This window comes from Plectropomus leopardus, chromosome 20 (genome assembly GCF_008729295.1).
Source record: "Plectropomus leopardus isolate mb chromosome 20, YSFRI_Pleo_2.0, whole genome shotgun sequence".
NCBI lineage: Eukaryota > Metazoa > Chordata > Actinopteri > Perciformes > Serranidae > Plectropomus > Plectropomus leopardus.
Genome location: NC_056482.1, coordinates 15,911,079 through 15,938,748, shown reverse-complemented (window position 1 = coordinate 15,938,748; position 27,670 = coordinate 15,911,079). Strand labels below are relative to the sequence as shown.

The window sequence follows — 27,670 nt, the reverse complement described above, 5'->3', positions numbered from 1 at the left end:
CACCCCTTTTCTATTAATACTTCCTTCTCGTGTCTTTTTCTTTTCTTCTCTCACATATCTTGTCATTTTATTTCTTCCCAGTCAAGGGCTTCACATGTACACAAATCTAGAAATGTGAGTTACTAATCACATTTTGGCACAGAAGTCATTTCTTTTCATATTTTCTACTGTGCCATTGTACTTGATAACTTAAAACAGAAAATAATATATACATTGTATAGCAATATATCTTAATTTTTTCTTTAAAAATAGAAATGTCTTTTTCCAACAGAGATATGTCCATAGGTTTCCATTCTTTTCCTTCTCAGTGCATCATTCAGATCTGATTCAGATCTGTCCAATGTAGCCATCGCAGTAACTCCAAAAAAATGTCCGACCCCCTGCCTCGTGCAGAGCTCTCTCGTGGCTGATATGTCCAATCATCGTGGTTGTACCACAATGGGCAGGAAGTGAGTGGCAGTGTTTTTCCTCCGTGTCTTCTTCCCCCTCATTGGCTTTCCGTTGGCGTTCAGTCCCACAAACATGTGCTTCTTCTTGTTGCGCCACTCTGCTGAAGCGTAGGTGTTGTACTTGTTCTCCTCAATGCGTTCAATCAGACGGCAGTCTGGACCAAAGTCCCTCTGCAGGGGAGAGACAAGGAGAGTCAATGTCGGATTTTTAGACCTGAAACTGATGCTGATTCCAGATACTGAATCTCTGGGATTTGCTACATTTTTGTCTTGTATGACAATAAAACCTTTGGTTTTGGACTGTTGGTTGAACAAAACAGACAATCTCATGGCATTACTTATGGAAATCGTCATTTCTTACTATTTTGTGACATTTTATAGACAATAAATTAATGGAAAAAAGGACAACTTGTTAGATTAGTAACTAACTCAAAATAATTGTTCGATGTGGCTCTAATGCTTTTCAGAGATTCATAAATGTGAAAATGAACGTCAGTTTCAGAACTTGGATGACGCTGCGTGTGATTTTTGGATTTCATAGGCTCATATTTAATCCCCAAATCAGAAGGCTGTTATACTGTACAGCTACCATTGCTTATGTGCTGTATGTTTTATTAACCCCCCGATTTAATGGAGCCTATAGTCTTTACTTAATCATAATATTCTCCATATTTGCATCTTGTTGTCAGTTCCTCACCTAAAAAAATACCACCTGTATATAAATTAGTCTTGCTTGAATTTGTGAAGAAAACTTTGTTTTTTTCTCAGATGCCTCAAGAGAAAAGAGCAAACATACTGATTCTTTAATTGACTGGTGACCACGTTTAAAGGGGTACTTCACCATATATCCACCAGCTTTGTATCAAAATAAAGTGAGTAGTATGTGGAGATGAATGGTGGTAAAATTCCCTCCATCTAACCAGTGCCTGTCCCACCACCGGGAGCGTTTATTGGTCCATTGCAGCGTAGTGCATCATGGTGGTTGTAGGTTTTCTACCTATTGAGCAAAAGAGAATGCAGCAGTTCTGTTTCCTATGTAACTATGTTTTCTACTGCCTAGATGGCCTAGTTTTATGTGAGGACCCTCTTTATATTGTTGAAGGGTTAGGGTTAGGGTTATACAACACAAAAACTATATTGAAGCATCCTTTTACAAACTCTCACACATATCATGCAGGAAAATCCAAGTGTCATCTAGTTATGTGTATGCTCAGTACTTCCCAAAAACATATTTTTTCACTAAAACATTCCTGTGTAGAACTATAGTGAAATTGAAACTTATCTAGGCTCTCCTCAAAGTTAGACTCCAATACTAAGGTTTTTTAATTTTTTAAAAAGCAAATATTTGTTGGGAAGTACTGATAAATGTGACTTTGATTGTTCTGCACAAGTTGTGTTAGAGTTTTTGAACGGAAGTTTAATATGGTTTTGCTGATGTTAAAAGTGTCAGTTAATCAATAAATCAATATGTTCGCCGTTTCTGTGGAGCCATGCAGGAAGAAGTTTTCCTTTACGCATTCAATGTAACACAGCATGACTAATCCATATAAAAATGCTAATTTGTGCTAAAGTATTCCTTTTAATCTTTCAGTTTCATTATTAAGAGTTTCATGACTACACATTTTGTTGTTACCAGAAGGTATTCTTTTGGGGCTTGTCCAAACAAAGCAACATTTCATTTAACTGCTTGTGACAACATGGATCAACAAATGGTCAGCCATTGCTTAAGACTCTGCGGCACAATCCCCAGAGTAATCAAGGCCAATTTGTAAAAACTGCACATGAATTGTTGTAGATTATGTTTGTGTGTCAGTGGACTGGGGGAGGAAAGGAGGAGGGGGAGGGGAGGTGTCGTAGGGCAGAGAGGTCAGCATGAGATGTGACGTCTCAAAGGTTCGGGCTCTGCACCAGCAAAGGGCATCGTGACACGGTGTTTGTGGCTTACATTACCGCAGTGACCACCCACTGGTAAATAAAGAGAAAATGATCTGAGAGAGTAACATTTGTCAGTTTACTGGAAGCTGCCCTTTGTGCTTTAGGCTAACGTCGCTTAAACAGCCAGTTAACTGGATGCGGTTATTCACGAGCAAAAATGCACTCACCCCGCACGCACACACACACACACACACGCACACACACCAACACACACACACAGTATAACTCTGTCTCTCTCTCTTTCTGTATCTGGCCACAGCTGTTTAAATTGGTTCCAGAAGTAAAACTGAATGTTCCCAAAGCAAAATGAGAATATTTTACAGACACTGTGCAGCTATCATACACTGGTGCTGGGTACTATCAAACTGTGTGTGTGTGTGTGTGTGTGTGTGTGTTTCTGCAGGATGTTGTACAATTAAAATGATTGGAAAAAAGGATAAAAAGAATTAAACTAATCATAAGTGACATCAGATTATGTTAATGAATTTTTGAAAAATAACAATGTCAGCATTTTACTTAGTGGATTTGTGGACAGATTTTAAGAAAATCGATTTCTTCTTTTTAGACATGATTTATCGAATCATAAAGGCAATCATAATCCTGTGTGTCACTTACATTTATCAATCTATATAAAACAATGATTTCATTTGATTACCACCGGATAAAGAAGTCACTGTTTAAGCCCATCAAGTGTAATCAAACGCCATGCTCTTCACCGCCGCGCTACTATGGCTTGTGGTGCACCGAGCAGAAGACGTCATGGGAATTGAGTTTCAGGCCATGCAACAGAATGCCTCTCTGTCTTTTTCTACCGTGTGTCATTTCATCTGTGGTGTGGCTCCCAGAGAGACACACTGAAAGTTGGGTCTTTCAAAGTAAGCAAAAGAGGAGAAAAAAAGAAAGGAGGGAGAGAATGAGATGAAGAAAAGGAGGGAAAGAGAGAGAAAACAGATGAAACAAGGGCTACTCTCCCCAGAGGGACTGAAGCAGAATAGAGAAACTGAAGGATTGTGTTTCCTGTTTCTGAATGGAGAAGGGAGGAGAGGTAGGTAGCAGAGAGGAGAGCTCTCATTGACTAACTGTGGTTCCTATTTCTGGAGTCTTGCAGCCGTTGTTTAAAAAAGCATTTAGGAAAATTCAAAGCTGCAGGGTCACCAGTTTAGGGAGAGAGTGTCTCTTTTGCAAGGCTTTGATTCTTTAAGATTGACATTTTATCAACAGTTAAATTTAACAATAATGAGACTATTGCATGATGGACACTAATAAGTAATGGATATCATGCATTTCAAGCGGCAAATTATTGTGAAACAGCTACTCACCGCTCCGTAAAGCTCTCCCTTCTTGCTGATTGCCAAGTAGTAGTTACTGCTGAGGCCCCTGATGGCCACAACTCCCACATCCACTGACTTGATCTCCAACATACCTGGTGCAGCAGGGACAGAAAGACAAACAGTTCAAATCTTTGTACAGCTTAGTTCCTCAGATATTGTTGCATTTATGTGCATAGTGGTTTTCTTGTTGCTCCGTTGTTGTTGTTGTTATTTCAATGCCAATATCAGGATCTATAGTGCCTATGATACTCCCTAAAATGGTGGCTTGGGTATCGCTGAGCATGAAGCCACGCATGTAGTTTATTGCAGTAATAATTTTAAGCAGTTTCACACCAGAAAAAAACACCCGTTCCCCTGGTAGCATTTTTCATTCTTTGCAGGTCTAAAACAGCAGCCTAAACAGCAGGATGTGCTTTGCAGCCGCTGAAAACGACTGTTTTAGAGTAGCAAAATAAAATTGATTTCTGGTTATTTGTTTAATTTTGTCAGCAATTTGATATTTTTTGTGGCATTTGTTATCTGTATGTACTTGTTCATGTCTACAAAGGGTTTAATCTGAACCATGCCATTTAAACAATGATTGCAAGTATAGATAGTATGATAGTATCAGTATCATCACTCTGTATCAGCCAATACACATTCAGATATCTGAATCAATATCAGAGATGAAAATATTGTATCTCTAGATTTTACATCTTGCTGATACCAGCTGTTATTTTTGTAATATAGTCCTATAAAAAGGGCCCCAACTATTGATTGTTTCATTATTAATGCTTATGACGTTTTCCAGCCATTTTCTAAATGCTTGTTTTGTTGGACCACCAGTGCAAAACCCAAAGTTGATGCCACCAAATGTTTGGCATTTTTGCTTTAAAAATGACTTACAGATGAATCAAGTGTCAAAACTGATGCAGATTATCGTTCTGTACATCAAGTAATTGAACAGTTTGCTAAAACCTTCCTTTGGTACTTACTTGTTACCAAGTAAATATCATTTATGCATTTAACAGATTATGGAAACATCCTTAAAATTAGGTATTTGAATGTATTAGCATTAGTTTAAAATGTGAAAATTGTTGGAAAAAAGTTGGAAAATAGCTCAAACATACTGCAGGAGAAACCTGAATCATAGTTTCTTTTGCACAAGTGAACCCCAGTCTTGTCTCCCGCTCTCTCTCTTTTCTTCACTATGTGACAGTCAGACCTCAGAGCAGCCTCTTGCCCCCTGTTCATTTGCTGGTTAGCTTGCGGGCTGCGTGCCCTGGGACCGAGGTGTAAGCCAGGAAAAAACATTTCTCCGTCCGATGTTTGTTTTTCTGACCAGGGGAGCTCAGGCGGGCAGGCAGGCGGGCGGGCACACGGACAGGATGGAGAGAGGCTCTCTGGCTGCCAGACTGGCAAGAGGTCAAGGCGTCCGTATCAGTTTTCAAGCCTGAACCAATTACTGGTTTAAGCTGTGGTCGCTGGCCTTTCTTCTCTCATCCTAAAGCCAGTTACACCGAGCCATAAAACTATCAGGGGTTTGAGAGGATTAGCTGAAGGGGCTGGTCGGAAGTGCAGTTTGGATGCAGGAATGGACGGAAGGATGAGGTGTGAAACATGGACGGTCTATCCAGATTGTCTTTAGAGATTTATTATTGGCTGTGTTTAAATGTACACCACTATTCCACCATTTTTCTTAGTATGAAGATATTCTGAATTTAATATGGGTCATATAAACAGCATATTCTGAATTTGAGTTTTTTCTGAAGCATTTTCTGATGAAGACGTGTCACTTTAGAATTATAAGGTTCTATCTGACATTCTCTCAAAATTGATCCATTCATATATTCTCATTCTGTGACAATTTACAAACATTATGTGAGGTGTTTATTAAGTTATATACATTTATTATCTAGATTTTTTATCTATATCATTTTAGCGATTTGGAAAGCAAAACTGTAAAGCTCAATATCTAAAAACTGCTCGGAACGCAGATAGAACCATATAATTCTAAGGTGGCGATGTGGGATATGCTGGTATTATCCCCGTTTTAGTGGCATTCTCTGGACAGCTATACTGTTCATTTGGTATATAGGTCTCACCTGGGGTTTTCACTGCAGTTTTGCGACTCACTGCCTCTTGCCTGTTTATGGTAAACTCTGTGATTTGTCATTGATTTGTTGAACACAAACCAACTACCCAACATTTCCAGTAGGAATGACTTTTAAAGATTATGAAAGATTGGAATTTTAACACCAACCTTTTTGGTGCAAAGAAGCAAAATGGCACGCTCCAATCATGCATATTTTGACATGTTAATAGAAATGTTTGGACTGATCAAATTGAGAATGCACAATTGGATATAAATGGGAATTTTAGAGGAATATTTTCCATTAGCTTTATGAACAGCTTTGCAGAAATATTCTTTTTTTTTTTTTTTTCAGAAAAATGGCAAAAACTGGGAATATTTTGTGCATGTAACCACAGTCATTCTCATTGTTGAGATTGTAGAGTGACACCATTAGACAGCTTCTTGTTTGTGTTATTGTAGACAACCTTACACCATGCTGCATTGCCACAAAATCATTTAAAGATTTTTTTTTGTCTTTTGTCTACTTATAGGACAGCTTAAGCATGAAAGGGAGGGACTTAGCCTTTGTAGATGAGATGCCTGTTCTACCAACTGAGCTACTGGGCGCCCCACCACAAAATAATTTAATCTGTTTTATTCTCCTATAAAGGCTGAATTGGCTGGATATACAGCTGTGGGGTTACCATGATAGACTGTCAATGGAAACAGCTTCAGGCAGAAATCCAGAATACTTAATTATTGTTCTCCTGTGTGATTTATTTCACATTATATTGTGCATATATATTCACATATTTCCCAGCTTTGGCAGTGAGGCACTAAATAACAACCTTGGATGAAACGGTGGCCAGTTGAAGCAAGTAACGCTAAAATTTGGTATGAGAGGAAGGGTTAAAGATCCAGCAAATGTCTCTCAAATCTCATATAAACCTGTCTTCTTACCAGATGCCCCTCTCCTGCACTCTTTCTCCTCCCTCTCTCTCTTGTCCTCAGACAGGGATTTGTAACATCCTGCAGCCCTGGTGTGATTTTATGATGGTCAGAGAGATGAAGGGATAAAGGCTGAGGAGGGGTTGAAACTTCAGTCATGGAGTCATCTGAGAGTGTCTTCACACAAACTGCTGTGTTTTACAGCTATGAATCCTCATCTTACTTTATCTTTCTTGTTTCTTTTTGCATCTAGGCAATAAGAGACTGTTTTGCATTTGAAAGTGCATTAAAAAAACATAAAAAATAATTTGATTGTTTTGTAGGTACTAACAAACTTCTCTTTTATGCATGCTGCATACTTTTTTTTTTTTAAACTTTTTTTGGCTTTGTTTTTTTTTAATGTAGCCCTTGGTATTAATCCATCCCCACTGTTTCTTTATTTGGTCACTTAAGGCTTGTTAAATCTCTAAACTTCAAGTGGATTTTTGAAGCTCACAGTGCACCATGTTGGCTTGTTATGTTGAGTTCATTACTAACACAGACCACAACACTTATCAGGTTCAAAATGTTCCCTCTTGCTGCACACACAGCTGACATTTTTGAGCTGTGATCCGTTAGAATGAGATCTGCCTGTGCTGTGCTAAAGGCCGGTCCACCTGTTCAAACCCTTTTCCCTCGTCCCTTTTGATGTGGTTTGTCAAAAAACCAAAGCACAGGGCTCTTTTATGGCCCCGTTACCAGTTACCAGAAGCAGGCCGTCTGCCTGTGAGTTAAAAGGCTGGGCTGCAACAAAAGACTTAGATTGCAACAACAGAGTTTATGGTGAGGAGACAGAAAAAAACATGTGCATGTAAGACAGACCCATTCATCAGGTTTTTGTGTACACACAGATGCAGCCATGCACATACTCACATTAGCAAATAGTGGTAGACCTGCATTGCTTTTCAAAGTTTAGTTTTCTATTTTACATCCAACACTTCATAGCCTAATTGGTGTCTTGAGTTTATTTATCTTTTCCTGTCTTTTTCTGAGAAGGGAAAACTGTTTTTCTGCCTCCTGGTGTCCCCTGGATCTTAATTATGAATTTTTGTTTTTAAGTGCAAAGGGAAAAAAGGAAAAACTGAAAGCACAAACAGCACAGGCTCAGTTAATATAAAAGGCATGGGCATTTTCCGCTATCAACCTTAAAAAAAAAAAATACCAAGGGCAAACACCTGTGTGTAACCAGGCGACACTACAACTTTCATTGGTGTCTTTGCCAGTCAAACCCAAACTGTAACACTAACGGAGCTACAAGTTCAAATAAACACAGCCTGGCCTTCTAACAGTAAGGAACTGTTCATTAACCACTTCATAAAGAATGTGATGATGTTTGACATGCCCATAAGTCTGAATGGAAATCTGTCTTTTAAAATGCAAATCAGACAGATGAAAGACCGCAGATTGCTCGTGTCTTGAGTTTAATCCACATTTCATAGGTGCATGTTGTTAATTTGTTGTCTGGTTCTCTCAGACCTTCTAACCTTTACCTTCTATATTCTTTTATTTTGTTTATTTATCACAACTTGGACAATGGACACTACAATTATAATATGAAAGTGTGTAGAGCAGCAGCAGAGAGCAGAAGGATTCAGATTTAACTTTAAGTCAGGACAGTAAGGAGGGTTTAGTTGACCAGTGAGATGATGGCTGAAGCTTTGGTGTCAAAGTGAAAAGCAAAAGCGGCTGTTTGCCAATATTTTGGATTTGCCAGCAAACCTGATTGAATCAGAAAGGTAAAATAAGTTGGTTACATAAACTAAAAAGTTGGAGGTGTGCAGCTCTTCCTTTAACAGCTCACTGTGGCTGCTCCTGACGCTTCCATTACTCTGCAATATTTCAAACAGATCTGCTGTCAACAAATGCGGAAAATGACTGTTAATTGGATGCATTTTTGATTAGCAACAGCAGTAGTGCTAATCTCACTGACAAACATTTCCTTTGACGACTTCATCATGAAAGTTGACACATGTTTTGCTAGTTAAATGCTTTTAATGTGACGCTGCAGCAGCTGGAAATGTTCGGTTTTCATTTGCAGTAGTTTGCTAAAGTTCTCTACAGATATTTAGAGTCATATCCCAAAATCTCTCTTGTAAAACATCCAGTGTAAACGCTTACAACGGTGTAGTCACAAGTTTAGTGGGAGAATTTTCTCACTGTTGCGTCCCGACTTCTGTCCTCATCATTCTCTTCAAATGGCTCCATTATCTTACACTTTTCAGTTTTCTTTCTCAGTTAACCTTTCAGCTTTTTCCATCTTTCCCCTAGTAAACCTCAGTGTTTAATTCTGAATGAGTAGATATAAGGCACAAGTAGCTTCCCAACACACACTGGCATGACTGCACAGATGAAAGCAATATGATACGTATCACCATACAGGCGTCACAATTCAGGTATTGCTATATATTACAATACTCTAAGCATGTTGATCTGTTGCAATTTTTTAATGTTTTAATGTGAATTAATTTAAAATTGATAGTGTTTCTGAAAATCGATGCAGTATCACTAAACATAATATCACAATACCTGGGTGTATCGATATCATAGAGCAGCCTTTAGTTACTCATTGAGATAATATATTTTATGATGTGACGTAATCCACTTGACTTTTTGGAGATGACAGGAAATGAGGGCAGAGATAAGGGGGATGAGATGCAACAAAGTAGTTCTCAATGCATTTAAACTTGAGTAATATTTAAGTCAAGTTAACAGTATTTTTACTTGAATGACATTGTCCAGTGATCTCTCCACCCCTGGAGGCTTGTCCTTACTTTAATGTTTGATCAGTCAATTATACTTAGTTGTTCAATGTGTGTCATTATATGCTGCATTATTTAAACTATGTAAGTAACACTATGATAATACAATACTGGAAGAAGATCCAAAAGTTTAAAATTGTCACAGACAATTTGTTTTTGCCCTGTTTCTGCAGAAATTAAAGTCAAAGTTAACCTTCCCTTGCAAGTTAAGATGAATCAAACGCTCATTGTCACTTTTACTGCTCTGCACAGCCCCATCGCACACATTTACATGACAACATGCTCACAAATCCACACAATAACACAAACAGGATTACACACTCGGGAACACACACATACGCAGACCTCCCGTCGACCCCCGCCCGGCCCCCTTTAGAAGCCCGGTCAGCCAGACTCCTGCTGAACCTAAAGGTTAAAGGAGGTTATGAAAATGTTTCCACTGTTTATCCAGGGGCTTTTTTGAAGATTACACTGTGGTTGTTCACAATTTGACCTCGACACGGTGACCAGCTGTGAGCGGGTCTACTGCGTGCCTGCAACCCTGGAGCGGTCTTGTTCTGTATTGTGAAATATTGTCACTGGAGGACTAGTTTGTGTCATGAACTCCCCTCAGCGAGAAGAATGGATATGGTTTGCTTCTTTGATTCTGGGTCCAACACTCTGATATTTGGATGAACCTTTGACTTTCCTGTGTTTTTCTGCAGCAATTAATTCTCTCACGCGCCTGTCGATGTGAAATATAAATGTGACGTCCAAAAACATTTTCATGAAGCGAAAGCCCTTTTTAAAAATTAGATTTAATATCTGATTTGCATCGGTTGAGGTCTAAACACAAAGATCATTTTTCTTTGGGAAACTATGGCAACAGAGTGAATGACGATGACTCGTATTCATTGTGACAAGAGTTTACATTCATGCAACCGCCAAAGACTCAAAAGAAAAAGGAAATCCATGCCAGTAAAAAACAAAACAAAGATACAAAAGAAGAATAGAGGAATTTAGAAATACAAAATAGACCACCAAAGTGATTAAATCAGATATCAGTCACAAATATTGAACTATTGTGCTGTATTTGGTTATATAGATAAAAAAAAAGCAAAAGGCAAACAAGGCCACAGTTGCATTTCAGGATTAAACTATTTCCTTTGCATTATTTTCTTTGATGTTTGGTTGAATATTTCAGGCTTTTTATGAAGTCTGAGAGAGAACAAACACTTCTCAGTTGTTGAGTGCCGCTGAAGATATTGGGTTGGAGTGGAAACTGCTGTGTATTATGTGTTTTGAGGAGGTATTGGTTTAGACTGATGTGGTTGACAACAGTATCATCCTGCGCTAAGTGGCCACATCAAAGCCCGCCTGGCCATTGGTTTTTGACCGAAGCTGAGAAAACAGAGGCCTGTTTCTGATTTTCAATGAAGCCAATTTTTTTTCCAAATAAGATTTTTTGTAAAGTGATTTATTTTCCAAATTCTCTTATTTAATTTCTACGTTATAAATTAGATTGAAAATATTATGTATGCCCCTTTGTGCACTACACTGAGTTGGTTTCTTCTGAAGTATTTTTTTCATTAACCGGATTGTTCTATTTGACCTCCACTCACTGTATTATTTAGCTTATTCGTGCCCCCATAATGGTTTTATTTCCTTCCCTGACAGGAACACTCACATCACTGTCTCACTTGTTGTACAGAAATAGCCGAAACCGCATGCTGTTCTTCAAGCTGTATGTGATTTCAAAACTGGCCGGGGTACGAAAAGAAAAACAAACCCAGATTATTCCAAAATCAAACAAAAAAAGGGGATCACCTGCGCGAAAATCCTTAAGTTTAAAATACCAGCGGTCTAGCCAACAGATATCGTTGAGTTTCTCGTCTGCGCTGCTCATCATTCCAGTCACCGCATAATTTGATATCACTTTACGGGGTGCAGCGAGACCGCAGCGAGTTATGTCACACACATTTAAGAGCAGCTGGGAGGAAACCAAGAGAAATTCACGGTGATGTTAATGGTGATTTGATGGAAAGGAGGGGGAAAGAAAGAACATAACCACCTGAGATATTGTGATTCCTTTAACACAGTTGACTTTGTAACATGATAAAGTGCCAAAGCTGCCAGTTTCTGTCAAAACATTTCACGGGCCTGACACGGCAGGAGTTATGTTTTCAGTGCTGTGACGGTCGTCTGCATTTCACACATTTTTCATTTACAGTTCAGCTGCCAGTGAGATGTTGCCCAACTGTTGTGGTCGGAGTTGTTGGCGTTGGACTTTTGGCTTTAGAAATGTTGTTATTTTACACCACCGATATAATGTACGGACATGCACAAATCTTATTTAGTTTGTCACATGCGTCTTTTTGTCTCTGTAATTTTCTTACTGTGTTTGTCTCTTCTCACACATGCATTTATATTCGTACAGTATGCGTGCACACACACACACACACACACACACACACACACACACACACACACACACACACACACACACACACACGCACACACACATCCAGGGTAATAAGCTGGCATTCCTGGCTTCTCTGTTCAAACAGCCAGGCTGTCCAGATGCCTTTCTGGACTCAACTCTCAGCTCTCAGCTCTACCTTTGATGACTCCATTAAGAGCCTCACTTTCATGCCGTGTGTGTGTGTGTGTGTCTGTGTGTGCAGCAGGGTTAGGGGTGAGTGAGAGAGTATGAAGGAGCAGGAACATGAGGTGTGTGTGTGTCTGTGTGTGTGTGTGTGTGTGTATTTGGTGGGGGGCTTTTCTCTCAGCACATGGTGTCTATGTGGCAGCAGCAGCCCTGGATGTTATCTGTCACAGGTGCTATTCTTCACCTCCTGCTGTTTAACTGGCCATGAATTCTGCCTGTTCACATGCTCCAGGCAAACGCCAAAATGACACTTTGAGTATTAGGCTTCCAGTCCATTTTTCAGCAGAGTTGCTGGTGGAAGAAGTCTGATGAAAGCATATTATAATGCTTTTAAGGCTCATTGTTTTTGGTTTTCTTAAATCAAAAAACCTGTGAAGGACTTGGGCTACAACTAACGCCTATTTTCTTCATCATTAACTTAAACATTAATGACTTTTTTTAAAATTTATCACCAACCAATTTATCAATTGGTTGGTGTATAAAGTGCGTATAAGGATTCCCTAGAGCTTAAGTTAAAGTTTTGAAATATTTCCCACAAACAGTCTAAAAGATATTCTAATTAGTTATATAAAACAAGGAAAAGCAGTAAATGTTCACATTAGAGAACCAAATAAAATGTAGCACTTGAGTTTAGAAATTGCTTAAAGACTATCAAAATATTTTCTGATTAATTTCTGTCACCAGATCAGTTAATCTGCTGATGGTTTTAGATCAAAAACACTTTAACTAACTTTAACGTCTTTTTTCCCCAGGGAATAATAGGTATACTATGCCTGATTGTCAATTGCTGTTTACAAAGATGCTTGCCAGCAAAAGTGAAAGTAAAAGACACACCCATAATGTCCCGAACACAGAAAGTAAGAAAATACAGTCTCTGTGGAAAAATACACCATCACACTAGAGGTTGATTAAGAGGGATTACTTTTGTATGAGTCCATACAAAAAGTTTAGGAAAATCAAGCGTAGTATATCTTTAAACAATACCAAATAAGGTTCTGATTAACTCCTGCTGTCATTTGGTTTATCTGCAAATGGTTTCAGATCTAAAAAGAACAAAATTATTTGATCTTTTTTCCTCCAGAAATTAAGTATATATTAGTCAAAAGGTTGTTCTATTTTCTGCTACAAGAGGTCACTGTTCAGCCCAGTTGATATTGAAAAAGGGTCATCTCATGGAATTTCACATCTTACTTTGTTTCTTCCCTTTTTCGCCCTCACAATAAAAATCCTCTCTAGAACAAAATAGTACTGGCTCCAACTTGGCTAAGATTACTCATTGTTATGACATTAAGCCATTGAGAAAAGTGTCTTGCTGACATGGCAAATACTGCAATTTCCGGTTCTTAACTGTAAATGATGCAGACAACTTTCCCATCATTGTTTACTCTGAAGTGAATATTGCTGTGATCCTGCTTTGCAGTTTGTTGGCAAATGTAGTGATTTGTTATTTAGACAACAACAAACTTTTGGATTATTGTTAGGACAGTACTGAGATGAGCCAGAAACTGAGCTGATTATGAAACATGTTTGCATAAAGAAAATGCATCTCTATATTAATAATACAAACTATGTTGGCATGTAAGACTAAGAGGATATGATTTTGATGTATTAAAAATTTTCCCACAACTTCCCAATAAGTGTATCTGTAAAGCACGTTTACTCATTTAGCAGATTTGTATACCACACCCCACCTACATGGAAATGATGATTCACACTAAATTTTGATAGTTGTTTAGAAATCTGTTTGATTACTTAGGACTAGCCGTAAGTCAGAGACCCCCCCCCCCCCCCCATTCCTGCCTCTTCCTCTGTCAAGGATATTTATGACTGTACTCTGTAAGAATCCTCCACATAACATAAACAATGAAAAATGCCGTCCATCAAAACAAAGATATCCAACTTAAGATTCTTTGCGGATAGTAATCGACTCTTGATGTTTGGAGCTGTTTTCTCTTCAGAGCCGAAGTAGCGGAAGATCTTACAGAAACATGATTTACTGCTGAAAGACTTTTGTTTAAGGTGGTGCCTGACTGGTGGGGTTTTGTGGCAGGGCCGCCTCGGCCTGCCTACAGAAATCTGGCTCTTATTTCAGTCTTGTTGTAGCTGACACATTAATGGACAGGGGAGTGAATTGATGGGACAATATATCAAGCAGTGATGATAGGAAATATGTAAACAGTGATGGAAAAATGAGACAAATTCTGTCATTGTCCTCAGCGACTCTTGGCAAAAACACTGAGCTTTCAAAAAATAAAAATACTGCACTTCAACAGTGTAGAAATATCTTAACCAGCATCTTGATGGGAAACTTTTATTAGCTGTGAAGAGTTGTTCTGATCATTTTTAGCACTGCATGTTTCTTCCAGCCACATTCAAAACATGAACACACACGTGCTTTGTAAATTACTCTGTTTGGGCGGTTATGGGGTCAAAGGGCGCTCATACATCTGGACCTCTGGACCTTCACATTCACCCCTGTGTGGGAGATGGAAAATAGTGCTGACAGAGGTGGACAGGGTGAGAAGTAAAAATTGTGTTTTTACTTATCTTGCCTTAGCCATAAGCATGAAACAACAAACATTTTTTATTGTAGATCCCCCCCCAGAAAATGTTTTTTTTTTTAGATTTAATTTAATTTAATTTGAAACGTAACAATGCAGTCACTCAAGTCTAATCAAATTTGGGTGTCCAAACTGAGCATTGCTTTTCCAAATTAATGCTGACAGCTGTCTTTTTATTACTACACAACAACATGCAGACCTTCTCTGAACTGTTGCAGTCACAATGAGATGAAAGTGCCAAACAGTGATAAATGCTGCACATCTTGCCACGTTACGCGCCAGAGAATTTCTTGCGTAATAGCTCATATTGGAGCTTTTGAAAGTTTCCAAAGTGTCAGACTATGTCCAATATGTATTAAAAGATAGCCAGCTGTAAATTTCTAAGGTAGTAAAGTTAGCAATGCTAACTCCCTTACAGCCTCTGTTGCACACTGTAACCTGCACATCTGTACATTTAGGTTTTCTCAGTGAAAACAGTCTCTGCTTTTTTGATATTAATGTCCTGATTTCTGGGACTCTGATGAAGTTTTGTCCCAAACTGAACCTTTCAGGCTCACGGCATCAATGGTTATGTGACAACTTGTGAGAAGTGCCATTAAACGTTTAGTAAATGGCCTGTTATTCCGTCTTTCTCCAAAGTCTACAACAGTTTTATCAATGGTTTGGCTTAGCTTCAGTATTAAAAAATAGTATCTCTCTTATGCAAGACAATAGTCAATATTATGTAATGTTTGAAATGTGCAGGATGTGGACAGCATTTGTCTCCGTATATTCCAGTAAAAGGAGTCATGAACTATGATAATTTGATCCAGACTCTTGCTGCATTTTAAATATGAACATCCTAATAAGGAGTGGCATATGAAAATACATTGATGATTTGTTCGTCCATACACGCAGTTTTTGGCTCTTCAGATACTACAAAATGATTTAGTGAAAGAGCCTGACGAATTTCCCTCTTTACCTTGAATGGTTTTAGGACCATTTCCTATTTGTTTCAGCTATAAGCAATGCTGAATGTGCAGGTAGTATATATTTATGTTTTCAGAGTACGGCTGAATGTAATTGTTGATGTTAAACTTCACTCCAGCGGCTTCAGGAGTACTTGATGATAGGTTCAGTATTTCCTGAACAAGCTTGTGCAACGACGTCGCACACTGCTTTTATTTACGGCTGTTAGACAGACAGAGTCCATGAAGATGTCAAAGTTACTTGAATGAAAAGCAACGCTGACACTAACCTCTGGCACATCCAGCACCTCCTCATAACTCTCTTTTATGGGTCGCACTGTTACCTTTTTCCCACGAGAACCCTAAAAGCGCTCATCATGCAGAGAGTTGGGAGAAACAGCGAGAGTGAGGCAGCAAAATAAGAGACGTAGAGAAACTGAAAAAGGGGGGGGGGGGGGGCTACATTTTTGCTGTGTGTTAACCTTGCTTAGTCATCGGAGGTTAATGGATGCAGAGGAGAAAGATGAAGTAGTTGTGATTTTGAAGACTTTTTTCAAATGTTCCTTTAATACAAATTTACATTCCACATGTCTTAAAATGTTCAGATGGTAAAAGTAGAAAAATCTGTCAGTGCAGGGAGATCATTTTAACATTTCAACTTGTTTTGTGAATTTTCTAGAATCAAGTTTAATTTTCCCTCTTTCTGGCGCTTTGATCGGCCTGATTTTGGATTGTTTCATGATAATGATGCAAAGAATGCTTGAATTATATTTTTTGTTAAGACAAAAGAACCTTTTAGACTCAATAAACAACAAAAGTACTTTGTATAATGAAGAATATGCACTGCAAGAGAAACACGTTTCCTTACACAGAATTTAGATGTAAAGATATAATTGGAAATAGAAATGTATTATAGTTTTGCACACAGAATGTGAAATTTGAATCTCCCAGCTACCCCACAAAACTAACAGTGGCAACATAACATAAAGGCAAAAAGTAAAGCAGCCGAATATGACTTTAAGCAGCCAAATGTAACTTTAAAAGTTAATTTTACCTGCACCAGAAAAAAAGGTTGCAGCATTTGGTGTATTTTCTTCTTTATTCTCTGGACTTATTCCACGCCTGCGGCAAGTTCTGGCCAAAATATCCTTCTCTGAAGGAAAACATTTATTCATTCAATGAGAGTTTAAAACTGAGGACGGTTTTAATGTTCTGCAACAACATTTAAGCTGACTTTCCCTGAGAAATGTGCAGTGAAACTACATCAAATTTTATATGGTCAAAGGAACCTTTTGAGCTGCTCAGTAAATTTAATATAAGGACTTAACATATGGTGACATATTCATCAAAACTTACTTAATATTCAGCACACAGAAAACTGCTGTAATACAAGTCTTTTTTTTTATTCTTTTGGCCACTCCAAGTACCAGGCCCGTAACAGCAAAAATAGACGTGCATCAAAATGCAGTGGCTGACTTGAGTGTGGTATTTTATGGTGCTGCTGTTGTGCTGTGCTCCACAGTTTTGACTGTCCATACACAGTCAGTGTCCTCTTTTTGCTCCGCAAAGTTATGAGTGATACATTTGAGAAAGTGGACATTTGGCGTGTGAAAAGTGTCAGTTGTGTGAGTCTCATGATAATCACATGAGAGTTGGCAGCCCTGCACAATATCATATCTGTATTAAGTTATGTGCACTGGTGCATGTAGAGCTGAGAATTACATGCAAAGCTCACTTTTACATGCACTACTGTGCATGTGCATGTGGTATTTGGTGCCCTGCAAAAGTGATGCACTATGTGTAGCACTGACCTTTGCATTGATGAAGCTTCCTGACTTGGGTCAATAGGTAGAGGTCAAACCAGAGGGGGCAGACCTGTGTAATTACCCTGGACATGGAAATGCTGCACTAAATCAGAATAATGTCCAGTGTGTTAGACTCCCCATAAATCGCGGTGTGCTCGCTTCATTCATGTCAGTGGGTAATGTGTCTGCTGTGATTAATGTTAACAATAAGTATGTGTGGCAGGTTTTACAATCCGGGTGGCCACAGTGAGAATCAAAGCTCCATCTGTGGTCAAGTTGGCACCATTTGATACTAATTGAGCTACGCACGACCACAAGTCTGTGGTCCGACTGCAAACACATGTCCATTTGTTTCATTGCTTTATTCGTTTGTTTGTAAACAAGATGTGACAGTCCGTGGACGACAGCGAAGGAAGAGAACAAGGACAGTGTTGTTGCTTATGGTCAGTGGCAGGATCAATGCTAATCACATGATGGCCCGACAGGATTTCCATATTTAGACTAGAAGCGCCTTATTTTGAAGGCCTTTCGAGGTGAGATGGATAGATGGGAATTGATCACATGACCGCAAATCGACAAACACTGACATGCACCAGTGAGCTCGCATTACAGGCCCTGAATGATGTAGTGCCCTTGGCTTTGACAACATGATTAGAAAGGCTCGGCTGTGGAGGAGAGGCTCAACCCTGGAGCTGGAGCTGAAACTTCTTCATCACCTCTGACACCATCTAATGACACTCATTTGCAAAGTGACCTCCTGAACATTACCAGACTACCAGACCATGATAACCACACTAACAACTGCCGCCTCACTCGTTTACAATCTGATGCTTTCATATAGGAGTAGTCCATTTATGACAGATAAGATCTCGAGTCAACTTGTAGATCAGAGCAACACCTGAGCTTGCTCACACATTGGAGCAATTTCACTACACTGTGCTATGCAGTTATATTGTACAATATGGCATGTTATATTGTACAATATGGCATGTTACATGTAGAGGCTATTTACAGAGCCATGCGTTTTTAATGAGCACATACAAGCTAGAAACATGCATCAAAGAAGTAATTTGTCCAAAAGCCTGTGTGCAGCCTTGAAGTATCTCTTTTGCTTTTATCAGCTCCAAAACTATATAGTTTAAAGGAGCAATATTGTAATCTGTAGCATAAAATAAGTAAAATGTGCACTTCAGTTCATGAGCAGGAATGGTCACGCAACAACATGATGTCTAGTATGTCAAATACCACATCCATGTTCTCAGTTAGCAGAGGAGAATTAAATTACGTTCTGTTTGGTTTAGTTTGAAGGGTACAATTTGTTCTCTGCTGATTTTAGAGCACATGCAAAATAGCGGGAGCTGGGGCACAGCGTACAAACTGCTGCACATGCAAGCCTGTGTGCAGTATCTATTTAAAACACCCTAATATCATAAAGTATGATGGTGTTCATTATCACAAAATTTCTACCTATCCTCCTTTAATCTGAAACACAACTTGATAAATGCCTGCTCAACACAATTTCAAGACAAAATATAACCTGATAGGTTTGGCCTCTACAGACAAGTCATCACATTTAAGATTTTCCTTTTCCCTCTAGAAAGTTCTCACCTACTTCCCACCATCAAGTGGCAAGAGCTGTTGAAATTGATGGATTGTGCTTCTAATGCCATGACCTGATGCCATTATAGTTAGTGACACGTTGCACCCTAATGGTTGAGCTCTTTATGTGCATGTGTGTGCAAATGTATATGTGTGTGTGCACATGTGCGTGTGTGTGTCAGAGAGGACTGCAGGCGAGGGGAGGGAGGAAGAGACGCTAATTGAAATTCCTTCAGCCATGTCTGGCAGAGCCTTGGTGTCTGAGTGGCACACACATACACATACGCGCACATGCGCACACACGCACACACATATTCACACTGGCCCTGGCCCTAATAAAAGTGGGCTTTGCCATATGGAGGCCATGTGCAAGACTGGCCTCTCTGTGCTCAAGTGTGTGTGCGCTCTTAGCAGGAGAGGCTTGTACAGCACCACAGACCCACAGACAGATGCATACAAACCTATGACATGTGTACCAAGTTGTGCAAGTGATAAAGATCCATTTATGAAGATTAGATTCCCAGACACACACACACACACACACTCACTTGACATGCTGTGACAGATTCAAGCACATGCAGTAATGCAGCGAGAGTACAGCATGATCTTAAAGAAATTAGCTTGTGTTTTGGACGTCACCCATCTCATTCAGCAAGCTGGCAGGGAAACTCTGCGCAGGTAAATGTGGGAGTAATGTTCTGTTCTCCCTCAACAACTACTGTCAATGTGCCCTGAGGCGATGCAGCTATTCTGAGCTGCGCACAGAGCAGAGGGCTGTGGCCGTGCTGGAGAACTTCCAGATGTGTTTAACGAGAAGATAAAGTTGTGGACTACAGAATGATAACAGCTGATTTTCTGTTCTGGGTCAGTCATAAATGATTATGATGATCCTTACAAGTTGTTGGAGTATATTTGCTGTGTATAGATGAGATGCTTTGTTGCTACCATATAGTAATGTGGTACTTGTGGATGTAAAAGCACGTTCTTAGCATGCATTTTCAGTCCTATTTTCTTAGAGATTCCACAAAATGTGCAGTTTGCATCATTTTGCAATCATACTCTTTCCTCCCTCAAATACTGTTTAAGGTACCAGTGGAGTTTCTTAGTGCCTCACAGTGGGAGACTACAAGCTGTGAAAGAGTGTAACTGTGTGAATGTGAGACTGAGGGGTGCTGACAAAAAAAACGTGTGTTCAGTGACCCTTCTCAGGATAAATAAAGGTTAAAATCATATTTCACAGCCCTAAAAATGCCTGACCAGAAAAAGGAGCAGGGATGGCACGGTTACTACTTCACGTCTGAGTTTGTATAACCTCATACTTAGCATATGCCCACCACTATTATAGCTGCAGCACAATAGCAGCGAGGAGTAAGTGGACTTGTCATTCTCCCCAGGGGTTTGGTAATAGCTATGTTTTAGATATTTTCTCAAAGAAGAAGAAACTTTCTCTGGGCAATTTCTAATTGGTTCCAGCAGATCATCTCTCTTTTTTATCTTCCTGGCTTACTCATTTTGTTTTTTCCTCTCCTCTCCCGCTGTCATGCTCCCCCTCTTTTCTAACTCTCTGTAGTCTGGCCTACCTCTGCACATGGTGAAAAGGCTGAAAAGCACGCAGCTCTGCTATTTGTTCTTTTGCCCAGTCACCTGTCTTAATGTGCACGGTTGCCCAGGGTGGAAAATGAGAAACATTGCTCTGCCCTGATGAACACACGAAACATACTGGGAGAAAACCAGTCACTTTGATAGACATGGGCATAAAACTTTTGTTTAATTGCAAACTTCATAACGTGGACTTCTTTTTGTGCTCTTCTATCAATTTTTAGAGCGACAAAAAAGTCTAAAGAGGGAGTTAAATGGCTCGATATCTAGTAAATGCTTATGAAATTTCCACGACTTTGTAATTCTCACAATTTGCTATTTCCATGCAATGAAACACATAAATAGAATTTTAATTTGACTTACTGTACGGATCATCCTCACTTTTGGTGCCATTAACTTTTCCTTTCTTGTCAATGCGGAGGAAGAATTTTTGGTAGGAGAACAGTTTCCTCCTGCGCACATCCCCTTGCAGATGGTTGTAGCTGCTCCGCACGTGGCGCCCAACGACTGTCGCGGAGGACGATGACATGTTGGTCGCCCGTGGCAACCTCGCAGAGGATGCGTGCAGCGGTGTGGGTGATGCGGAAGGTGGCGGGTATGAGATGAAGACATGAGGAGGAGTCCCACGTGGTGCATTGTGGCTCCTTTCAGAGTCTGGCGATGACAGCGGCGAAGACAAGGTGGGTCCGAGCAGGAGAAGCAAGAGGAGGAAGACGAGGGATAAGATGAGTGAAGGAGGTCTGTAGCAGGGGCAGGTGGAGAACCAGGCGACCGGTGCACCTTGTGTCACTGTCCATCTACACATGGTAGTGGAGCTGGGAGAGCTGTGGAGGAGCTCAGGGGCTGGGGCATGCTGAGCTGGGTGCAGGAAGAGGGAGCGAGAGTGGGAGAAACTCCCCCTGATTGACTGACCGCACCTCCTCTGTCTGGGGACCCACAACCTCACTGGGACTGTAGGTGTTGAAACCTGTAGAATGGCAGGCTGCGGTGGATGTGATGTAGCGTTATCTGTGATGGTGATGGAGCTGCTGGTGGTGGAGGAGCTTGCAGTGTTGTGGCTGACTCTGCTGTAGTCCCCGGTGCTGTTTATTCCTCAGCAGCGCCACAGGAATGCGTCAACATCCATAACTCAGATCACCTCACAACGGGAACAACTGGGGGTTCACCTCATAGACCTCTCACCACCTCCTCCCTCTCCTCCCAGAACTGCTGCTCTTTGCTCCACACACACTCAAAACCCTTTTTAAAGTTTGAATACGCACCTACACACTCAAATACAAAGACAAACGCACACAGGTCATTCATATACACTCTTAAAACTCCGCACACATGTCCCAAACTCATTGATCTTCCCCAGTCCAGGGAGGTGGATAACAGGAAGGCGGAGGAGGTCTGGATTAAAGATGCCAAACTTCTCAGTACAAATTGAATAAATAAAAACAGGAAGTCAAAACAATGATTAATGCTGCTTCTCATAAAATGTCCCAAGAAATCCAAGGCAGGCCACACACACAAAAAAAAGTCACAGAATCCAGACTTCTTTTCTTTCTTTGTTTCTCTTAGTTGGTCGGAGCTGGTTTGAAGTTACTTGAGTGTGTAACTGAGCCCCGGCCGCTCTCGTCTTTCTCCCCTTCTCTTGCCGTGCGTCTTGTCAGTGAGCTGAGCTCCCTATCTCTCCTCTGCCCTCTCGGAGTCTGAGCGCTGGAGCAGTGTGTTGCCTCTCTTCTTTCCTCCTGTGTGTGGCTCCCTCTCGTTTGGCCCCCTCCCTCTTTCCTTTTGCCTCTCCCTCTCTCCTATCTCTATCGGCAGTGTGCTCTCTGGTTATCTGGAGTTTCTCTGAGGTGACTGAATCTTGTCTTTCCTTTCACCTTATTTATCTGCTGCAGTTCCCCAGATGTCATCTCTTAGTGTAATTGGATGTCTATGAAAACCACTTGGCTTTGAAGAGCTGTGTGCACTTATGTGTGCATGCGTGTGTGACTGCACATGTGCGTGTGTGTGTGTGTATGTGTGTGTGTATATGTGCATGTATGCAGGGGGGAGATCTGTCCCACCCCATTTTCTCTTTCCCTCCCTCTCCCTCTTTTCTCTGTCTCCTCCCCTTCCCAGACAAAACCCCACCATTTGAGCATAGCAGGTCCGAAAGAAAACCGTTCTTCATATATCTCTCCTTTTGCAGTACTCTAAAGTCCATCTTTCTAATATTTCTTTCCTTTGATTAGTACTGTTTATTACTTTAAATTTTTCATTACAAGTGCAGATAAGATATCTCAGTTTTAGTATGCACAGTAACAGGATAGCTCTGTTTTAGCACTGTCTAAACTGAGAAATATGCCTAAATGCAAGAGTCTGAATTTGGCAAAATGTCATTCAAAATTAGGAATTATCTAAAGAAAATGTGAGCATCCATTCAGTGACACCTCTCAACAGTTGCTTATTCTCTTAGCTGGGTTAGGATTTACAAGTATTTTCATTGTCCATTTATCTGTCCATTATTTTATTTTCCATGATTAAATGACCAGGAAAGTAGTTCATTTTTTGCTCTATAAAACATCAGAAAAATATAAAAATTCTCAGTGTTTCATTTTCTTGTCCACAACTCAAATATATTAAGTTGTCATAGAGGAGTAAAGAAACCAGGAAATATTTACATTTAAAACACTGGAATAAGATATTTTCACTATTTTCCCTCCTGAAACATACTCAAGTTTATCAATTGATTGTCCAGTTACTTGGCAATTAATTAAAAAACGAATGGATTAATCATTTCACCTTTAATTCAGAGACACCTTGCACAGTTTTTTATTCTTTAGGCTGGGTTGATACTTTTTATGGTTAATAGCAGAACAGTATGGAACTTTATTAAAAGAAGGACTGGGCATTGTATATTGATATTGTGATATCAGACTAGATATCATCTTAGATTTATATTGAAAGTGATGTCTTTACCTGGTTTTAAAGTTGCATTACAGCAAAGTTATCTATTTTTGAATTTCATCAGACTGTTGTAGCCGTTCTATTATTTGTATTTACCCACTTCATTATATCCACGTTATTGGTGATTATTTATTTAGAAAATCTCATTGTTGTAATATTTTGTTAAAGCACCAATAGTTAACCCCAATATAGTAGCAATATCGATATCAATCTTTCCACATTAGCCAGCTCCAATTATGTGGTCCATATCATAGTCTCTACTAGGTTTTTCAGTGCATATTGATTCTTGTGTATGTAACATAAATACATGACAGCTCAAAGTTGACCTCTAAATAAAAGATGAAGCATAGCGTCAGTTCAGGCAAAACCCTAAAGTCGCTCTTGCATTAGTTGATTGGCTTCAGCTGCTTCATTCATGCTCCACGATCACTGTCTCATTCACATCTCTGCGGCTCCCAGCTGACCTGTAACATCCAATAATATGCATGCAGGTGTGCAGTGCGGCTATTATTAACCCGACACCTCACACTTTTTCTCCCCCCGCCCATACAACTGCTGTTCATTCAGCAGAATCCTCTTTACTCCTTTAAAGAGAAGAGCCTTTTCTGCCAAATGTCACTTTTGCTTTACTTTGCTTTACTTCTGCCATTTGCTATAAATGTTCTGACTTAAGTGTCTCTAACTAATTTTCCTAAAGAGGTCTTCTTCTCCAAATGCAAGGATGATCATATGTAAAATTATCTCCTGTAGTGTTTGCATTAAAAACCTATGAATCCTCCGCCCTCCATGACACATAGTTGCCTCTGCCTGATTATGGCCAAAAGTTTCTTCTTGGTGAAGATACACAATCCAGTTTTGAGCTGAGTCAAGTCCCCCTCAGCTATTTTGACAGATCCTATCAAGTGATTTCTGTACTTGGAGCTTAATCTTTAGATAAACATCTCTCTGAGTTTGGATGGAAAACGTTGTCCCTTACGTGTGTTGCTGTGTTTCACCTTTCAAGAATCCAGGTCTGCTGTCTGGTTTCAGCATTGTTTAATTTCCTTTTCACATTGTCAGACAACAGCCATATCTCCGCCCCTGCTTCTTCTCTTCTCTTCTTCTCATAAACTTCTCAGTTATTACTGGAACTACAGACTCCTATCAGCGGTATGCAGCAGATAGATTTGAGTTATCATGTTCTACTGTATCAATTTATCATGCATTAGTACTTCAGGCTTTTCAATTTTCCGTTTGGTGATGAGGCGCAACAGCATAGTGATTTAACAATGTAAAAAGAAAGACACGGCATTTCCTTCTAAGGAAATTATACAGCTGGTGGATGCTGCTTACAATCTGTCAATCACATCAACTTCAACCAAACTTTTTCTTATGCAGCCTGAACTGTGAGGATTTGTCTTTTTCATCATCTTTCTTAGGTCTTAGTAAACTGAATATCTGAGTCGTAAACTGAGTTTTAGACTGACAAAGCGAACAAGGTAGACATCACTTTAGGCTTCACTGACCTCACCAACTTTTTATAAAGCAAATGGTTAATAAAGAAAATCTGTGTTACCCTGTTTAGTTACCGGAGGACCATAGTACATGTCAACACCTGCAGACCTTATTCAGCACCACGGACAGCACTTTACGATGAAGTTCTTCGCGCCATAAATGCAGGTAACTGAAAATCCTCACCTTAGATTTCGTAAACTTTCTCTCTGACTTTGGCGTCTTGCCAGTCTTTCTGACATATTTCAGATGCGTGTGCTGTAAGTGGATTATTTGAGGTATACATGTACAAGACATGATTCTGCCCGATAAAGTAAGTGGCAAAGTGTTCTGCTGCATTTGGGGTGCAGTATAAATGGAAACAACTCAAGGGGTAAAGAAGTAAATAGACACAGGTCATTGAAAATGCTTGACTTACAGTTAGATTAATCAGGGGAGATTCATATGGTTCATATATATTTATTTACATGTGCACAAAAGCATGAGAAATGTGAATAGTGTTTGGTGGATAACCCTATAGTGATGTCATATTTTAAGGGAGTGGCGAAGCCATAGAAGAATCAGAAAACCGCCTATGGATTTGAGATGCTTGCTGTGGTGGTGATGATGAGATGAATGTGCTGAGGTTTTGATGTAGTTTTTTTTTATTTTTTATCCCAACCAGGGCTCTGGATATAATTGACAGCAGCAACATGGTTGGCTGATAGAGATCATGGCTAAATTTGATTGGTTTAACTGAAAAAGCAAAAGCCCATATTCAGCTGGTTGGATGAGGCAGTGGGAGTGAGATTTAGAGAACTGTGAATGAATGAAGCATAAAGATTGAATTTATACTGAGCTTCATTAAATAGGTCAAAAAGATTTCAAAGTGTAGTCTGTCAGCTTCTGCAAAGCTTGGTAGTTCTCTTTATAAAAATGATCACTGTTCAAACAATATTTATTCTTGATCCATCTCTCAAACTATGCCTATTGAGTCCTTGAATTTGAGGAAAATCCTTAAAAAGTCCTTTAGTTTGATATTAATAGTGTGGGAACCCTGGGATTTTTTCATATCTGTCTCATTTATGCTTGCAATGCCTGTCAGGTGGTGTAACTTCATTGCATTGAAGTGAAAAACATTCTCTCATTCACTGTAAGTCTCATAGAGTTGATACAGTTAGGGAAATTAGGGTTTTAGTGCATCCTTAAAAAGCCTTACAAAGGAATGAATTTATTAATAACAAATTAAAGCCTTAATTGGTTTGAAATTATTTAAGTTAATCTTTCAAAAGTCTTATAAATGGTCAGACATAGAAGTAGAATTTGATTAATTGTTTTTTTCTGATGCTATATTGCAAACTCTCAAAAAATACTGGTAACAAAAAAATACAAAATAACTGGTAACATCTTTTTAAAATTAATTTACCATATCCTTCTCCTTAAATGTGTCATGATGGGAATCAAGGTAGTGAAATCTCACATGCAGAGTGAGAAAAATTGCAAGGTATTACCCAGTTCTGACCTGTTCTAACCTTTCACTTGACCAATCATGCTATGTCTTATTTTACAATAAACATTTTCACATAATGATCCTCAGCACTTAGCCCAAAAACACCAACATTTTTATTGATTCTGGTTATTGCAAAATTTGTCCTAAATTTATTGCCTTAATCAGCAGCCATTTTTATGATGAAGCATTAGTGCTCTGACATTTTATGGACAAAATGATTGAACAGTTGAGAAAATAATCAACAGGTTAATCAGTTGCAGCCTTTAAGTCTCTAATGTAACTGACATGACTTTTTATGTTCAAAGTATTTATATATTTTTGGGTGGGTCTTCAGGGTAGGGTTGATTCTAGAAGCTTTGGGTATAAAGGCAGAGCGCTGGCTAAATGAATGAATGATTGGAGAGAAAATGGGAACACTCAGGGAAAGAACAAAGCAGTGAGAAGAAGACACAGAAAAATGCCAAGAGATAGAGTGAGAGGGGGAAAGAGAGAAGGAACATCTGGTCAATGGCTCTGTGGCTTGAATTTGGGGTGTAGAATGACAACACACACCCACATATGGACAAACACAAAAACAAATACACAGAGTTATGTCCCTGACCTTTCTTTTATTGCACTGCAATTTTCAAACAGTTTAATCATCGCTGTTGTAATAGTAAGCACGAATCACCATTGAACTAATTATCAGTTGCTGATCAATTACTGACTGATCTCTTCATTGCCTCGCCCCGCAGTCTTGTTGTTCTGTATAACAGTCCTAACAAGACTCAGATGTTGGAAGTCAGTCGTCCGTGAGGGAAAAAAATGTTTCGTCACACCAGAAAACAATTTGTTGGATGCAGCGAAGCACTGCATATTCGTCTTTTTCCCCCCTGAACTACTTAAGAAGGCTGGAGGGGCTTCCCTCTCTGGAAAGGATTGTAATTCAAATGTTTGCTCTTCGATAGTTTACACAAAGCTCAAAATTGAATTACATGATTTTACGACAGTTTATTTTCTCGTGATTGAAAAATATTTTAAAAATGTTTCACAATAGACTCAATATTTTAACCAAAACGTACAAAAACAACTGACTTGTCAT

The 27,670-nt window shown here is 39.4% G+C and overlaps 1 protein-coding gene across 1 annotated transcript; it reads right to left on the bottom strand.

The window, feature by feature from the left end:
- On the bottom strand, positions 1–27,670 carry LOC121960089 (fibroblast growth factor 5-like). The gene is made up of 4 exons (XM_042509688.1): positions 27,664–27,670; positions 21,036–21,764; positions 3,704–3,807; positions 1–620 (listed from the first exon to the last, which is right to left on the bottom strand). Exons 1-4 carry the CDS (start codon positions 27,668–27,670, stop codon positions 420–422), a joined length of 1,041 nt encoding a protein of 346 aa, XP_042365622.1. The 3' UTR covers positions 1–419.

Excerpts from the sequence above, each read along its gene's own strand:
- LOC121960089 (XM_042509688.1), bottom strand. Across the intron at positions 3,808-21,035 it reads AAGTGAGGATGATCCGTACA|GTATGTTGGAGATCAAGTCA; the intron begins GTAAGTCAAATT and ends CTGCTGCACCAG. Across the intron at positions 621-3,703 it reads AGGGAGAGCTTTACGGAGCG|AGGGACTTTGGTCCAGACTG; the intron begins GTGAGTAGCTGT and ends TCTCCCCTGCAG.